Source organism: Aulonocara stuartgranti, assembly GCF_965226115.1.
Source record: "Aulonocara stuartgranti genome assembly, chromosome: 16".
NCBI lineage: Eukaryota > Metazoa > Chordata > Actinopteri > Cichliformes > Cichlidae > Aulonocara > Aulonocara stuartgranti.
In genome coordinates, this window is record NC_138952.1 from 17,335,035 (window position 1) to 17,352,970 (window position 17,936).

At 39.6% G+C, this 17,936-nt stretch overlaps 2 protein-coding genes across 5 annotated transcripts; one reads left to right on the forward strand and one right to left on the reverse strand.

The window, feature by feature from the left end:
• Positions 1-1,156: 1,156 nt before the first annotated feature.
• Positions 1,157-6,025, forward strand: hnrnpa3 (heterogeneous nuclear ribonucleoprotein A3). 4 transcript variants are annotated; one of them, XM_082507571.1, is made up of 11 exons: positions 1,157-1,379; positions 2,722-2,844; positions 2,958-3,104; positions 3,203-3,413; positions 3,507-3,596; positions 3,704-3,775; positions 4,420-4,467; positions 4,706-4,843; positions 4,961-5,077; positions 5,157-5,224; positions 5,327-6,025. In XM_082507571.1, the coding sequence occupies exons 1-10, from the start codon at positions 1,374-1,376 to the stop codon at positions 5,207-5,209; spliced, it is 1,005 nt and encodes a 334-aa protein (XP_082363697.1). In that variant the 5' UTR covers positions 1,157-1,373; the 3' UTR covers positions 5,210-5,224; positions 5,327-6,025. The 4 variants fall into 4 exon arrangements, with proteins under 4 accessions (XP_082363697.1, XP_082363699.1, XP_082363700.1 ...); XM_082507573.1 differs by having other exon boundaries at positions 4,706-4,831; XM_082507574.1 differs by lacking the exon at positions 1,157-1,379 and adding an exon at positions 1,588-1,684.
• Positions 6,026-8,423: 2,398 nt separating this feature from the next.
• Positions 8,424-15,410, reverse strand: nfe2l2a (nfe2 like bZIP transcription factor 2a). The gene is made up of 5 exons (XM_082507570.1): positions 15,207-15,410; positions 11,973-12,218; positions 11,603-11,692; positions 11,313-11,504; positions 8,424-10,329 (listed from the first exon to the last, which is right to left on the reverse strand). Exons 1-5 carry the CDS (start codon positions 15,240-15,242, stop codon positions 9,109-9,111), a joined length of 1,785 nt encoding a protein of 594 aa, XP_082363696.1. The 5' UTR covers positions 15,243-15,410; the 3' UTR covers positions 8,424-9,108.
• Between the last annotated feature and the right edge of the window lie 2,526 nt (positions 15,411-17,936).

Here is a 17,936-nt window from a genome sequence, read left to right on the forward strand (position 1 = left end):
AGGACCACTCTCACTAACGTCTGATTTTTTTTTTCCATAATTTATTGTAGACTGATTTTCCACCATAGAAAAAGATCTGTGTTGTAATGCACAAAATAACTGATCAAGTGTCTGAAAGCATACATAGGCTGCAGCAGGACAGAAGAAGCCAAACATGGACTGGCTCTTGAATTTGAACTATGGACCGCTCATAAAAACTCATCATTAATAGTGTCAGTAAAACATTACCCTTTTTTATTGGGGCTGTATTTTCCTCACATACTACAGTAAAGTTAATGACAGACATTGTCTAAACCATAAAACCGTCATATATTTGGAGATGCTGGTCAGCTTCACCAAGGCTTAGTAGCATCTGGCTCATAGATCATGCCTGTCCAATCAAGTGTTCTCGTAACACAGAGGAAACTTGAACTGAAAAGATGGCTTTATGTCTCATTTCCACACTTTCAACTGAACATAATTGTTATTAACTATTTTCATGCAGACATTTCTAAAACGTCTTTAAAGGTGTACTTTAAAAAAAAAAGAAAATAGAAAGTTGTAAACATTCTGCCATTAAAATACTAAAATATCTGATAAAAACAACTTTGTAGGGTTTTAAGTTTGTTGTGTTTACTGGTCGGGGTGGGGGGAGGAGGGGCTGAGTGCTAAGCTAGAGTAAAAAGCGCTATATAAGAAGTAGCCCAATCACACTTTGGTCCTCTTACTGAAATTACTTTGCTTGTTTTACTGTATGTGATAATAATCTGAATTCTAATCCTTTTTTGTTTTTATGTATTTATTTATTTTGCTGCAAATGCAACACAAAATTTGGAAGATGCCTGTTTTTAGGGTTTGGCTTGCATTGGAGTTATTTCTTTTTTTTTACTGACATTGAAGCAACGATTTACAGCCTAGATTGCATCAGCAGTTATTTCACTGAAATGAATCAAAGGCAGGTTTGTGTGAAAAGAAATGTACCTGGGAGTCCAGTAGACAATGGTCAGAGATATGTCGGTTATAAATGCTGCTTGTGCTGCAGACTAACATCAGCAGCACAAACATGAAGCATTGACTATGGAGGGCTTGATGGATGGAAGGGTTGATGGTTGGTACTCCAAGTCAACCAGCAGATGGCGCAAAGTAACATTGATTTGTTGCAGGAAACGAGGCGAGCAGTAAAAGACAGAGTGTACTAAGATAACTTTAATCAGAATTAATATTATACAAGAAGCTTTATATGGCAGTCTGTGCTCATGAGTCATGGAGGCTATAGAGTGCTGTGTTTTAAATTTTGACCACTGTAGTTCACGATTGTCTTACGACTAGCATCAGCAGCCACGCCGATTGGGTCACGTGATCCGCTCAGATCTGCGTCCGTGGACATCTGCAAAATGGAGGTGAGGTTCTGGCAAATGTTGCAAATTAATTACGGTTGTGTGAGACATGCATGGAGACAGTGGCTATTCTGTAACACTTACGCGACAGTGCTCAGAGGGCGTATTGTGTTGCATCATAACATGTGGCTGCTCTGTTACTGTAAAGCTGGTCGTTTTAGCTAAGACTGTAGCTAAGCTAATGGTGGTCCAACAAGACTAAACATTCAGCTCTCCGGCTATGGAGCTGGAGAGCAGTATATTGTGTTGGGGTTGGCGCTTTCCCAAATAAATAAATAAACAATCTCGCTGGAGTTTATAAACCAAAGGTAGTTATTAGAGCAAGTGCGTTTTGCTTGTTTATGTGTATATTGTTAGTGTTGCTAGAGTACCTGCGTCTGTCTTGAAGCGAGCTAATGCTAGCTGCTAAAGCTAATGCAGCTCAGGCTAACCCAGACTGTACTATGGACACGGACACGTTAGATGGTATATGCAGCATGTCACGTAATATAATTCCGTGTGTTTTTGTTTTTTAAGTGTTGTGGGGTTGTTGTTTTTTTAACTGAGTGTGTCGCCTAAGAGTTAATGTCACAGTCTGGTATTAAGGGCTGACACTACAGCTGAACAGCCTAATTTCATAACTGATAAATATTCAAATATTGTTTTCTCTTTGTTTTTGTTTTTATCTTTTCTATAAATGATATTTTTAGTCTCACTGTGGAGGTAAATTTGTATATATTTGTGTATATTTTCCACCACAACCGATTTGTTAGTCTGTAGGTGTTGGTTTAAAACACGAATTACATTTTATTAACAAGAACAATAATTGATGTCTGAAGAAACCTTCAGTAAAACACTTTAATTAATGCTGAAGTTGAAATTTCAGGCTCAGAGTACGAAGAAACCACCTGTTGTGAAAAGCTGCCATATAAAAATATTGATTGCAGAATCCCATACATTTCATCTGGCCATTTATGCTTAACTCATTCACTGCCAATGGCTGGCAGTGAATGAGTTAAGATAATAAAAATAACCATAGGAAATTTCCTTAATCCGTTACATACATCAATATCAATATAGTTTTTTATGTATCTCTGTTTTACTGAATTGTTATATTTGATGTCTTTTTTAATAAATTTGTATGTTTTTTCCAAGACACAATGTTGTTTAAACAAAGACGGACATTTTGCTGATTTAAAAAAGAAAGAAAGAGAAAGTGTCTGAAACACAATTCTTGTGTGTAATGTCTTACTTTAGGGTTATTAGTACAGCGTAGTAACAACTTCTTACGTGTAGGGTCATTTCACAGTTAGTTTTGTGATGCATCTTTAACCAGGTGGTGTGTTTGCTTTTTTTTTTTTTATAGGACCGTGGCGCTAAAGAGCCTGAGCAGCTCAGAAAGCTGTTCATTGGAGGTCTGAGCTTTGAAACTACGGAGGAGAGTTTACGGGCCCATTTTGAACAATGGGGTACCCTTACAGATTGTGTGGTTTGTATTTTTCTCATGGGCTAGTTTTAAAATTATTTCAAATACAGGTGACAATGTGTAAATGTAATAGCACACCACTTGAACTGTACCTGTTAAACCTGTTTTGTCCCTAGGTAATGAGAGATCCTAACAGCAAACGATCAAGAGGGTTTGGCTTTGTAACATACTCGTCTGTAAGGGAAGTCGATGATGCCATGAAAGCAAGACCTCATAAAGTAGATGGCCGAGTTGTAGAGCCCAAGAGGGCTGTGTCCCGAGAGGTAAAATAAAGGAAGAAATTAATAAATCCCAGACCAGAGCACAGTTACTATAGATATGTTATTGTTTGGTGTGTACTTACTAATGCACTCCACTTTAGGACTCCAATAAACCAGGCGCCCATCTGACAGTGAAGAAGATCTTTGTTGGTGGCATCAAGGAAGATACTGAGGAGTACCACATTCGCGAGTATTTTGAGAAATATGGAAAGATCGAATGCATTGACATCATGGAGGAACGCTCCACAGGGAAGAAGAGAGGATTCTGCTTTGTCACTTTTGATGACCATGATACTGTAGACAAAATTGTTGGTATGGGCTCATTCAGATTTCAGAGTTAGCCAAACTGTTAGTAAACAGAAAGCAGTGAATAAACATGTAATGTTTTTCCTATTTTCCTTGAAGCCCAGAAATTCCACACAATCAACTTCCACAATTGTGAAGTCAGGAAAGCTCTGTCAAAACAGGAAATGAGTGCTATGTCCAATAACAGGGGTAAGCATGCAATCAAAGAAAGATTAAAATTAGACTTACTGATTTGGCATGTACAGTATGCAGTTCATGTCATAAAAATCTTTAAAATTATACCTTTCTTTAAATAGGCAGGAGCGGGGGATCGGGAAATTTCATGGGCAGAGGTGGTAATTTTGGAGGCGGCGGCAACTTTGGCAGAGGTGGGTAGTTTGCATGTCAAGTCAAAGCACTTCTGGCCTTAAGCACATTAATTTGAAGTTTAAATTTGGGATGGAAGCACAGAAATAACATCAAAACTTCACAGTACTTGCAAATATTGCATATACGTGTGTTCTATGTGTCAGTACGAGTGTCTTTGTGTGGATGTCTATATCAAAGTGTACTGTGTATTTATGAATTGATCAATATAAAAGACCATTTGCTCTCAAATTCTGGTGCCTATGCTAATATAAACCTACCATCAGTAGTCTTCAGTAGATTACCGTACTGCATGTAAAAAGACAGTTTCAAATTAAGGTTTGCTATGTGAGCAGAAGTAATATAATTTCTTTTAATTAAGGCATTCGGTTTTAGATAATAGGAGTCTAAAACTATGTTTAGAATCAGAATCGCGTTTATTGGCCAAGTATATGCATTGTGTCTAGCATTGTGACAGTTCAACTGTTTGGGAGGGAGATGGCAAGGGGAAAAAACAGTTTCTGTGTCGGGTGGTCCTGGTCTGCAGGCTTCTATACATTTGGCAGCAGGTCAGGGTCGGTGTCCAGGGTGTGAGGGGTCTGTGATGTTGATTGGGATCATTATAATATGTGATTCTTCTTGGTAATCTCTTTATCTTGTTTTTTAGGTGGCTATGGTGGAGGACGGGGTGGATATGGGGATGATTTTGACAATGGTGAGCCGTTTTTCAAAGGTTTTGCCTTTTAATGAGTTTAAACTATAGCAGGTGCACTGATTTAGGGGTCAAAAGTCACTAAGGTGGTTATTTTAATGGGTATAAAAGTCATGCTTACACAACTGGTGTGTCTGTAGAATACTCTTTGCAGTAGTGCCATGTTATAACAGTTTGTCTGTGTTATAGAAAAAAAATCATTTATTTTTAATTTTTATTTTGTTTCTTAATTAAATAATAGGTCCAGGAGGAAATTATGATGGCGGACCAGGTTATGGAGGTGGCCGAGGGGGCTACGGAGGTGGAGGTCCTGGGTATGGCAACCAGGGTGGAGGATTTGGTGGCAACTGTGACGGAGGCTATGGAGGTAATGGTGGAGGTAAAAGTTTTATTTCCTACAGAATTTTGATTGAATTGCCCGCGGGATGTGAATAGCGAAGGTGTGTGCGAGATAGTTGAAACCAAAGCTTTCCTTAAAATTGACCTGCATCTTCAGGATATGGAGGTGGTGGAAATTACAATGACTTTGGAAACTATGGTGGTCAGCAGTCAAACTATGGGCCCATGAAGGGAAACAGCTTTGGAGGCAGGAACTCAGGTGGACCCTATGGCGGTAAGTTTCACCCTGCAGTTTCTCGTAGTACCTTCAGACTTCAAGTCTGAGTAACAGCATCGTAATTTTGCGACTGCAGGTGGATACGGCTCCGGTGGTGGCAGCGGCGGCTACGGCTCTCGGCGATATTAATTATTTAATGTTGTGGTAAGTTGCATTCAGCTTCACACCGCCCTCGTAGCACAGTACAGAGTGAGCCCATAAAAAGTGCAGAATAACTATTTGTTCTATCCTGTATCCATTCAACAGGCTTCAGTTCTTAGCAGCAGAGGCGAGGAGGTGAGCAAAGGAATTGTCAGGAAAGCTGCAGGTTACTTTGAGGCAGTCATCTGAAAGCATTAGAGGAACACACAAGTCAGAAATTACTGCAGCTAAATCGGAGAAGTTTATGGAAGAAGGACTGTATACAAGACATGAGTGCAGATGATACTCTACCCTAATTGTGATAGATGTTTCCCTACTGAGCAATTTTTCCTTCTGTGCGTCTGAAGTGTGTGTGTGTATTGTGCCTGTGGTATCAGGGATAAAGAGTAAAGTGTTTTGGGGTTGCTATGTTTTTTTTGTTTTTTTTAATCTGAAGTCAGTTCTAAATATCTTTATTTTTCTTTTTTATATGGGTAAGTTTTCTGCTGGCCAATTAACCTTTGTCTTTTAACCTGGTTTTTGTCACATAGAATAATAATTTTAGGTCCTTAGATAAGATAGCTTTATACATTCATTCTAAAGTTATTATGATTTCACAATTGCAAGTGTCAAGTGTATTTTTTGATTTTGTATGTAAAGCTCAGTGTGTAAATCCCTCGTAGTACCAGTGTCAACAATTACAAGCAGTCTGGAGTAGAATTAAGGGAATCCCTCACTCTTCTTGTTCCCAGCAAACCGAATTATAGATTGTTCAAATATTTTGATTAGTTGAAAAAGACCGAATAAAATTGTGTAGTAAAGTAACATGAGGTTCAGTGCATCTTTGGTTCAGAAAAAGATGAAATGAGTTATTAATATATCTGTTGCTTGCTTATTGTGACTGAAGTGTAGCAAATCAGCTGGTCCACAACTTTCCCATCTGGTGGAGAATTATTTAGGAGCTCTGTGACGTGAAAATAGTGTATGCGTGTTGCATTCATGTACTTGTACCAGGGTCAATATAAAGGGAGTTTTGGGTAGTCCTAGTGAAGGGCCCAGACACCACTTACGCAAGTAGGATAACAGCTACAAGCACCAGCATTTTGGGCTTCAGCGTCACTAGTGTGGAAGATTTGCAGATGACTGTCAGACAGGACGTCTTCAGCCCCAGCACAGTGGACCAGTCAGCAGTTTGAGAGAGAAGGGAGAAGGCAGCATCGAGCACAACGCCCATGGAGGAAGCTTGCAGTGTCGTGCCTGATAGTGAGCATCTATCTTTTTTTCAAGACTAGCTAAACTCTCCAGCAGCCCGTGCTAGTGAAGAAAGACTAGGACACACTGGAGGTCCTGTTGAGTCAGAGATACCGCAGTTTTACCCGCAAATACTAGAACTCAGACATTAAGAAGAAAAGGGAATGAGTATTTCACAAAGCTGACTTGAGAAGATGGAACAGGTAAGAGTAACCATTTTGCTTGATTTACAGATGTGGAAAGAGGAATTCTCTTCTTGCTGAAAATCTGTAAAGACCTGATAACATGGAAGGTTCTGGATGGGTAAGACTTTTTTTTTTTTTTTTTTTTAAATATTGTCCAAGCCTGCTCATATTTCAATCTAATGCTGATTACACAAGGTGCAAAACACAGGGTGTTTTAAGATAAACAAAGCAGGTTGACCTTCAGTATTTGTCTACTTTGAGCAGAATCAGCATGTGCCCTTCACCCCACTGCTCGGTACGCTTTGAAGCCAAATACTCTTTATGCTTATCATCAGTATATTTTAAAGCTCAAATAAAGGTGGTGGTGATTGAACACTTGAAACAGAAAGATTATCATCCATTCCAAGAAAGGAAGTTAAGAAAGTTTTATAAGTAACTACTTTCAGTTGCTCCCCTACTTCAAAGGGTAGGTCTGCATATTTCATTTGACCAAATCCTACACCCAATGCCCTTCTTGGCACAACCCTCCAAGGGATTTGTATCTCCTTCCAGGATCAAACTGAGTAAATGTGTAAACCACTACACAAGGAGCTCCCATTTTTAGTTTTATCATGTATCAAACAATCCTAATCCCAAAAGGTGCAAAGTCAGAAAAATCAACAGTTATAATATTACAGTATCAATTCACACAGTATAAACTGTGACTTATTAAATAAGCACTTTAAACTGGAGGCTGAGGCTCTCTAGAAAGCTAACATTTTTAAAAAGAAATGTAACCAATTTTTTAAAAGAATTGTTTAAAAAAAAACTATCAGCAGGGGTCACAGGCACGTATAGCATTAAATGTGAGTATACTCAAATATTGGTGTAATAGATGAAAGCATAGTATTTTTCCATTACAGGCCATTTACAAAGTGCTTCCATTTGTTTCAGTTCTCAGAGTAGCCAAGTAAGCCAGCAAATTGAGGGACTTTTTGTAAAGTTTCCATAATCATGACAAGTCCTCCTACGGCACATATACCGTGTAGTTTTTAGAAGTGATGAATGATCTTTCATCAAATGCATAAAAATAAACTTGACATTTAATTTTTTTTTAACTTATTTCTGATTTATATGTATTCATGTTTGTGATACTTTGGTCGTGTTGCGACTAGGTGGACAAAGTTTAGGTGTCAAATGTTTTGATTCCACATACTTTATGTCTAGACTGCTCAGTATAAAAAACAAAAACGGTGCCCACTGTTATCCTGTCTCTCCCAGGATATTATCTTTGCAAAGGCATGTAAAATAACCAGCCTCATGTCAGGAGAGACAAAGAGCGAGTCAACGAAGGAAAGAAAAGAAAAACTTATTTGTTAAGGGCACACCAGTGAACCATTTTGTCTGCTAAGCAGAATATGTAACGTTTGACTTATGTGTTTGAATAAAGGGATTTTTCATGATATGAGTGTTTTATTTCTTAAACTGTTTCTTTATTCCTCAGAGTAAATGTTATCAGAGCATTTTATTATTTGATTAACGTGTGTCCTTGGAATTTTTTTTTTAAACTCTACCCTCCAGTTTTGTTTGCCACGTGCAGAAAACAGGCTTGACAACCAAAGGGGAGAGTCTGTGTGTGAAAGTGCATGGCGTGGGGGCACATTGATTGCAACAGGCTTTGCCTTTGAATGCACTTTCCCGTTGGAGTATTGTGGACTTGTCATTCATGTTTAGCGCTGAGCATACTCGACTGTACCTTGACAATTGTGCCCTTTGTACCGCGTCATAAAGAATGCCGTGGGTGTGAGTTATTTTACCAGGAGTTTTAATAGAATAAAAAGATTTGGGTTACTGTACAAACAAGCTCGCTCCTATACAAGTTGAGCAGATTGTGAAAGCATTTCAATCCAGTGACGTCTTTGTGTCTTTACAAAATTCTATTCATTTGCTGCGCTGTAAGCACTTTAGCAAAGCATTCATGTCAGGAACGGTCTTGAACATGAAGTAGGTTATGCAATAGTATCTTAAAACTACATATCCATCTGGCACCAATCTGTTGTGGGCTGTGGCTGCAGCATAGCACGCAATATTGTTTTCAGTCAGCGGGAGGCTAAGTAGCTATATGAATAGTTTATTTCAAAGCACAGAAATCAGAATAAAAAAGGGGAGCAAATCATAAGGATAAAGTTATAAAATAAGTAACTGATTGAAATAGTCATTAGCATACAGAAATATATATACAATATATATGTACAAACACAGTAACTTTTTTTTAATCAATCTCAGTGCTTATATTTACAAACTATTGGTTAAAGAATCTGTGAAGGTGTCGGAGTACAAAAGAAGTAAAATATAAAAAAATAGTAGAACATTCAAGAAAGCAAAAACTATACAATAGTTCTGCTGAGCTATTAACGCTTAAAGCTGAGCAACTACAAAGTTATTGCATAGTATAGTATACTATAATAATGAAGTACCATATTACAAAGGAGATCAGTGTCTGTTGTCACTTTTAAAAGTCTTTTTAATGCGGGGAACGAGAAAGACGCTGCCATCCGTTGACTGCTGAAGGGAGTACTCTGATGGGGAGTAGGAATTTCCCTTCTCATCTCTCAACATGCCAAAGACCTCCAGGTACAAGTTGTTGAGCTGCCACTTCATTTCCTTCAGGTCTGTCATGTTCTTGCTCTTCTCACTCAGCAGGCGCTCTTTTTCTTCCTTCAGCGAGTCCAGCTCACTCTCCAAACCCACTATGTTCTCCATCTTGCGTTTACGGCAGTTCTGGGCTGCCACCTTGTTCTTTCCGCGGCGGCGTATGTCGCGGACCAGGGCCAGCTGGGCCTCGTTCAGTTGGTGTTTTGACATCATCTCATTAAAATCATCAACGGGGAGGTTGATAATCATGTCAACGGTAAAGGGGATTTTTAGCGCCTTGGCTCTCTGTTCGTCTCTGGAGAGACGCACATTAGAGCGTTTCTTCGCTTTATCTTTGGTGAAGGGGGCGTTCTTGTGGCTGCTCTCTTCTCCTGGGTCCACCTTATGTTTGGGATTCTTCTCGTGCTCGTTTGGTTGCTGAGATGGTATAGATACGGAAATTGCTGCGTGTGCGTCATCTGGTTGGAAATTTAATGAAAACATCTCAGAGTAGTCAGATTCTGCGCTGCCAGGGTTCTGGTCCATCTCCTCCATGTCCGAGTCGCTGCATCTAAAGGACTCGCTTCCATATGCAGATTTTGCAGGACTTGCATTTGTAGAGATCCCCGAATCTGAGTCTGGCTGTTCTGTTATTAGATTTTGCTTGCTTCTGTCAAAGGCATCTCCGGGTGAGAGGCTGTACAAATCCATGGGAGTGAAGGGGGCCTCGTTCGGGACATCGGACATGGCAGCACTTTCGTTTCCTTCGAGCTCATGCTGACCACTGCTCTCTTCCAATATAGTGTTCTGATAAAATATGTTACAGAAACTTTCTGCGCCTAAATTGCCATTTAATTGAGAGGTTTTTACTTTTATCGGGCTGAGGCCATCAGCTGGAGCCATGCTGGGAACGGAGCTGTCAAATGTGTTCATAAACTCTGTGGGATCGACATTTAAACTGTTTGCTTTCTCATCTGTCATGGGGTAAAAAGAGTAGTTTGGATTCTGTATTTCAGGGCTGTCTTGAAGGGGATAGGTTGTGGTCTCCAGTGTGTCCTCCATTTGCATGTTGAGGCATTCCTACAAAAAAAAATTACAATTTTAAAATAAATGCACTCATTTTAAGTACGGCTTAAAAAAATCTCAACATTTATGTGGTAGGATATTAAAAAGCCTACAAAAAAAGACTTATCACACATTCAAAACTGAATGACTGTTATTAAGTGGTTTCATTGTTGAAATATTGAAACCTAAGATTAGTATGTTTTATAAGTATAATTTTACTCTATTAAATTCTCCTTCTTAATCTGTTATCATCACTAAACAGGGTTTCAGCTAACAAAGTCTGAACCATTGAGCTGTTCAGTTGTTGCAGCTCCCTGTGCTCCACTGAATGCCGGTAGAGCTGGTTTTAGCACAAGATTGCCTACTGTGATTAACAAAACTATCCAGTTGTTGAAATGTCAGAACTTCCTACTGCTGTAAACAGAATATCTTATCTTCATGAAGCAGCTTTTACAAGTTTGAGCACAATTCCACTCAGCTTTCATGTCTACACTTTTAGTATCATCACCAACTAACTAGATTAGTCCTGCCAATTCTATTTTGTGGTTACAACCGCAGCCCAGTTCACTCAGTCAAAGGTCGAGGCAACTAATGGTGCAATGCTCCACCCACCAGCTAATGCAAATATGAGGTGCCTTGAAACAGAGCTGATAAAGCAGCTAATGAAAATGACTTCACCTTTCTGCTACTAAGCAAAGATTTGAAGACACACTTGATCTGAGCAAGCTATCTTTTGGCTCTGCGCAAAAATGTTAGTGGCTATTAATCACATGAATTATATAACCCCTGAGCAACCATGCTTCTAATGCTGTAAAATGTCTAGATGATGAAATTTAGTCGGAGTGGAATTAGCAGTGTGCACTGGATTCCTAAAGCAAACAACAACTGTTTGTCTTCTAATGTCAAGCTCCTGCCATTTATCCATTTTTTTTCTTTTTGTATTTGTTCCACCACACGAAATGCCATGTCGCTGAGTTCGTAGAATCTCTGTGTCATACCTGCAGCTCGGGGAGGGACAGAATCTCCATCCAGGCCTCCTCCAAATCTGGGGGCATTCCCTGTGGTGCTGGTGGTGGCAGCTGTCCTGGGGAGAGGGTGGCAGGTGATGGAGCTGGTTGTTCGGGGGACATCATCATGTTGCTGCTGATGGCTGCTGAGACAGCAGGTGTGTCCAGACAAACTGAAGTGTTCTAGGAGACAAAACAGATATGACAGTTTTTATACAGCTAAAAACGATGCCCAACAATCACGCGGTTCATTTCTGTTAATTTCTGATCAATGTTCTTACCTCAGTTTCTTCTACAGGAAACGTCTCTGCCAGTAGCTGCAAACATTCATCGAATGACATGGCGTCACTTGTTTCTGTGAAACTGGCATTCTGCAACAGAAGTTAAAATACCTTGTGTTACTTTTTACCATCTAGCATCTACCAGCTTTTTGGCACACCATGTTTTAACAGCAGCACATGATTGTGTATTTATAGCGCTCAGGTCCCTGCAGAGCACTGATGCAAAACTGAAGTCCAACCTGCGCTGCTGCATTTACACAGGATGAGGTGGTAACCTAGCTACAACACAGCCAGAGCCTATAAAATGAGGTGGGAGGGGTGTACCTTTGACATGAGTAATGATGGAGCGTGTATGTACCTGTGTACCTACCTCTAGAGGTGTGACGGCAGGCTGCAGCGGGGCTCGAGGTATGTATTCTCCCGTCTCCTCATCTAGCTGTAGCTGTGCCAGCAGGGCCTTCTCCTGCTCCCGGAGCAAATGCAGCTTCTTCTCCTCCTCCAGCTCCCGCTGCCTCTGGAGCTCATGCTCTTTCTGACGGTGGTTGTAGTCAAACACTTCACGCCTGGCACCAAGATCAATGTCTTGCTTCCACAGTATGTCAATCAGGTCCATGTCCTAGAAAGACAGCCGCAGATCGGTTAACAGAGTTTGCAAGCAGCCATGCTGTCCTGCATAGGAGTGTTCTGAGCATCGCAGCCAAACAGAACGTCCCTGCTGCGAAGCGTGACTGTTGCACCTGCCACACCCTGTCCCTCAATATCTGATCACCGACAACAACACAGGCACTAATGTCAAGGGACAGAAACTGCATGAATAATGAACGCATTTCTCTCCTTCCTCTGTTGTCACCACACACCAGCAAAAGACACATATCCTCATTTGATACTTTTTCCAGTGAAGGGAAGTAGTCACTGCTTATCCAGTTACGCAGAAGTGTGAATTTGTTTGGCGTATTCAGACTCCCACACAGCCAGGGATCGTTTTTTAGCGAGTACTTAAAGTTCAGATTTAAAGGATGGTTCCAAACTAGTTTAGAAGTTAAATCTTATTACACCATTTAGAAAATGTGGCCATAGTATACAGTATTATGGTTGGTGAAGAACATATGAGCGAAGAACATATAAACATATAAACAAAGTAGAATTGGCACTGTAATTCGTCAATTATGATTATGCGGTAAATGTATAATAGTGTTGCATTTACATTTGCCTATTTGGCAACAGCTACATTGATGCCAACCTATAGCTACAGTTCTTTGAAGGTGCTCAGGTTACGGCAAAGGCGTTACGGCAGGTTACGGCAAACCCTTCTGAGACCTTACGCTGTAGCGTAAGGTCTCAGAAGGGTTTGTGTTACAATGTACCTTTGTACCTAATCACACTATGAGGTCATAATGTCATACTGAGTGAAATTAAAATGCTTATTTCCTCAATTTCACCCTCACTAGGTATTTAAGTCAACTATTACAAGTACTACTAAATTATCTTAGCACAATAATAGTCTTGTCCTACATATATTTACACATTAGGCAGAGCATGCGATGACATTTTAGTACCATTTCCTGTAGATTTCCCCTAACTTGCCGATTGTTATTTGCCTTTTTAAACAAGGATGTCTAAAGATAAATTATGCTGGCCCCTTCTCTGGGCTTTTAGCAGAATTTATTTACAGAAGGAAAGTGTTTCACAAGGCCCAAGGATGTTACATAAACCCGCAATACTGGTTTACACAAAAAAAAATAAAAAATGAGCATGTGACTTGTTTGTGCCTCAGATTTGGGTGTAAACATTACTTATGAGCTTGGGTTTATAATACAAAAAAAAAGAGAGAGCCTAGAGGACACCAAAAGGGAACTCAGGGAGAATAAAGAACAAAGCAGAACAATGTACAATAAGGAGGATGTGGGACTGTTTAGAAAAACCCTGTCAGATAATGTTTTCTTCAATTTTCTTTTTTAATAAAAACAGGATGAGTCACAAGCCTCCGCAAACTAATAATAATGGCATATGAGCACCTATAAATACTTTAAGCCATTGTTGACACCATTTTCCTGACTACAGTTGTGGTGCTGAAGAAAAAAAAAAAAGAATCCACTAACCCTCTTTGCCTCTGTGTTGCATCAGAGCTATGACCACTGAAGGATTACACATTACTAAGGCTGCTCGCTGGTTGGAAGGTGAGCACACAACTAGACATTATGGTTTGTACAGGAATGAGGAAGTCCCTTAAAATGTCTGTGTGGGATGTCTAAACTCACTTCTTGAGGTTGCTGATGTTTTCTAACAAACAACAATAAAAAGAAGAAAAGGAAGGAAGAAAGAAAGAAAGAAAAAACACTTGTCTGTTGGTCACACCTAATAAGCTCATCAGACAAGTCACGCCAGTCCTTTAGAAAAAAACAACCACCGCAAGGCCAAAAAACTGACTGTTGTCAGTCAGTGATTTCAGTGTGGTTGTTAAATTAGCCTGTTGTTATAATGCAGCTTTATAAACAGCACATTCTGTATTAATGGCAACTGGGCTCTGTGAATATGGGTGTGCTTAAGTAATGGTGTCACAATCAACTGCCACAAGACATGGACCGGCACCAGAACAAGGGGGGGGAAAGGCTGAGAAAACTACTTCCTGCACCTTGATGCCACACAAAAACCAGTCAAAAAAGCTTTTACACACAGAGCCTTCAGAATGACAGTTACCAGAGATACATATTAAACTTAACAAGCCTTTAGTGTTGGTTGTTCATTTACTTATCTACAGTTAAACACAAGGCCCCGAAAGAGGCACCCGAACCTGCTGTTGTAACATACCTTTTTTCAACACCATTCAGTGGACATCCAATCTCAACTGTGGATGATGAAACACAGCTGCACAGCCCTTTGGGCCCTCATCAGTCAACTGTACTTCCACTGACCCTCACCTATGACAAGCTTAGCGAAACACTAAAGATGCGAGGCCATGTCACAGGAAAAAATAAACTTCAACCAAGTTCAATATTTTCATTCAGTGTATAAGAACAGGTCTAGTAATATTTGGTCCTTTTTTATTAACTCTGTAAAACACACAGCAAAGACATAAGCAGCAGTAAAAGAAATCATTCATGGTGGTTATAAAAGCTATCAGATATGGGATCACATGCTTTGAGCAGGAGGAGGGCGGGGTGGGCAGGGGGAGACGATGACACAGTTACGACAAATGCTTCAACACAGTCCAGGTTCTGTTTGTCTAACTTGCCAGGATAAAATAACCTGTTATTTTATTCGGGCAATCGATCACAACACTAATATCTGAACCTGTTCTGTTAATGGGGATTTTTTCCTGTCCAGGAAAAGCGTCACAAGTGGATGGATGACTTGCAGAACTGAAAGACAGTTAACATGTCTAACTCTAAGACAGCCTGTCGGCGTAGTCTACCTCACACTTTTAAAGCTATAACGTCTGTAACACCGGCGTAAATACACTAGTACTGTAATTTAGCTGTAATTTAACTGATAAATAAAAGTTTACATAAAGTCTATCTCTCTAATAGCCCGCATTAAAAAGGAAGTTGACAGTCAATGTCAGATAGTTTGTCTAATCTTTTCTAGAGAGAAATACTCTATTTACCTGTTGACCGGAATGCATCACCTCCATTTCCATCATTATGGAGCTCTGTCGTGAGGTTTTGAGGGAAAAAAAACTCCGTATGATTGAAAAATTTGTGAGTTATTCCTTATATTGGATATAAAAATGGCGAGCGGTCTGGAGGCGATATAGTCCGTCACGGGAGCTGAGCGGCGAGAAGTACTGCTTCCTCCAAACCTAATGAGCATTACGGAAATGATGGCCCTCCCCACCGGGATCGTCCCCCTCGCAGCGGCCTATGAGGGCTGGAGATAAGGACTGTGTGTGCGTGCGCATGGAGAACACAATAGTTGCCACGCAAAAAAATTACACAACATATTTATGTGTAAGTTAAACATTTTATAATACATTAACCATTACGTAATTTGCAACATGTTATATCGTTCGTTTATAGACAGCTTTATGTATGCCAGCTCATAAAAGAAATGTGTACCTTGTATTTTAACTTCGTCACTGATGTGACCAGACTTTGTTTGGTGCATACCTCCCCCTGCTGGTGACCGTGACCAGCGTGGAGCTGGAGACCCTGGGGCCCTGATGTTCCTTGTGCAGCTGGGTAGACCATCACAAAATCATAAAGAGAGAAACAGAACACCCACCTATATGTGGTAAAAGTCCCAATGCAGAATGATTCCTGTTAGTTTATATGTTTTTGTTTGTTTATTGGCTTGTTTGTTTTTGGAGGGGAGGTAGGTGCATAAGAGATACTAGTTCAAATGGGTGGAACTGTTACTAACATCTTTTGGGAGGAGGTTGGGGTGTGGGAGTCAGACTCTGCCATAATTCACTGGGTGCTATATTTGGAAAATCTTCATCTGTCAAGTAATGAATCATTACAGTGGGTTAACTAAATGTGCTACAAGCTAAATTATTCCCTGTTACACTATTTCTCATAAAATTAAACAAAACTGAAGTAATGATCTAAAACGTGTAAGTGAGGAATCTCAAAGATTTGCAGATCTGTAATTCCTTTCCATTATCAACATATATGTTTGTATTACGTAGTGTAGAAAAAATATATTAAAGTTTTAACCATTATAATGCACAAAAGGCTATTCTTCGAAACTGGTACATATATGAAGGTACTGTAGTGTGTAGGGTGTAGAAAAATTGTTTAGGTTATGTTAATAGTTTTATTGTTTAGGCAAAATTTGCTAAGCTTACCGAAATACTGCACATTTCAGTACATTTTGTAAGTAAATATGCAGTTTTTTACTCCATTTATGGGGCACTTATCATATGGTTAGTAAATGTATAGAATATAGTGCAATAATTTTAATGCATTTTATGCTATTTAATACTTATTCGATAGATAGATAGATAGATAGATAGATAGATAGATAGATAGATAGATAGATAGATAGATAGATAGATAGATAGATAGATAGATAGATAGAAACTAGTTAATCAATAGTAGTAATAATATAATATTCTAAAGCATAAGGATATTGGATCACTCTAGCTGTGTTTTATAGCTGCTTTTTATTAAGGTACAGTCTAATGATTTCTTTCACCACATGTGCTGTAGATTATTAACATTAATAATTAACATTAATAACAACATCAAACATTGATCCACCTTGACAAACTAGAACATTAAAATGCTATTTTAACAGTAAAGCATATCCATTAACAAGTTAAGAGTATGAAAGAGGACATTCTCCATAAGCACTACTTTTCATTCAGCTAAATGTTATTGGTAATTCCTCGGACCTTTCCAAAAATTGGAATGTGGGTTATGATTTATTATTACTTTCCCACTTCCTAAGTAGGCTAAAGGATGTAAATCTTCAATCCACACTGGTGGAGAGCACAGGTATGCAATAAACGTTGTAGCAGTCGATCTAAGATTCGCCTATTTAAGAACATTAAGAGGAAGATAACCCAAAGAAAAACCCTCATTCTTAATCACATTTGAATCATTCTGAAACCTCGGCGTTAGTAAGAATTCGAAACCGAGGTGCCATTAAGTGGCTTTTCAGATATGCCCGCGTAATAAGACAGACTTGTTCCTGGTTGTAGCACCCATCTGTGAAGAGTCTCGCACTAAAGTGCAGCTCGCTGTGCCACTACGTGAAATTACACTAAAAAAAGCCTATTTTTGCCTCTCGTGCGCGCTCCTGAATACGCGTTCACGTTTGGCAGCTCCACGTCGACATTCTTCCAGCTGCATATAGTGAACTGCACAGCACTGGGGGAAGAAAAGGTAAAAGCGGCGGCGGCCACCTTACGATTAGAGCGCTGCAAGTTCGCCGATGGACATCAACTGCAGTGAAAACAGGCGTTTGCAATGTGAATCTATCCGTGGCGTGCAAAGTCCTCAGCCCGCTTTCATCTTTTGCATTTTATGATCTAGACTGTTTTCCCCTCGTGTTGGATTGCAGCTGGTCCCTTGTGTCTACCTATATCAGGTACAGTATGACTTGCAAAGCTCACTTTGCCTTTAAAATCGTACTTCTTAAAGAAATAATCGTTAGGATTCCGGTTGGCACGTTGCAGTGTTGATTTTGAACGTTATTTCTGCACTTCTGAAGTTGCTGTCATTTGGTTGCTGATGAAGTGCCAAGTTTCCAACTACATTCAAACTGATAGAACTCAATACTCCTGGAGCTCAGCTGGCCTTCTGAACTTCCCTCATTGCTATCATATCACTCTTTAGTAAATGGGTTATTCTCAAGAGACTGTTTAATTCAGAAAGTTGTTAAAGCTCAA

Excerpts from the sequence above, each read along its gene's own strand:
- hnrnpa3 (XM_082507571.1), top strand. Across the intron at positions 3,776-4,419 it reads CGGCGGCAACTTTGGCAGAG|GTGGCTATGGTGGAGGACGG; the intron begins GTGGGTAGTTTG and ends CTTGTTTTTTAG. Across the intron at positions 5,078-5,156 it reads CTCAGGTGGACCCTATGGCG|GTGGATACGGCTCCGGTGGT; the intron begins GTAAGTTTCACC and ends TTGCGACTGCAG.
- nfe2l2a (XM_082507570.1), bottom strand. The coding sequence starts at position 15,242 with ATGATGGAAATGGAGGTGATGCATTCCGGTCAACAG. Across the intron at positions 11,693-11,972 it reads CTGCCGTCACACCTCTAGAG|AATGCCAGTTTCACAGAAAC; the intron begins GTAGGTACACAG and ends CTTCTGTTGCAG. Across the intron at positions 11,505-11,602 it reads TTCCTGTAGAAGAAACTGAG|AACACTTCAGTTTGTCTGGA; the intron begins GTAAGAACATTG and ends TTTGTCTCCTAG.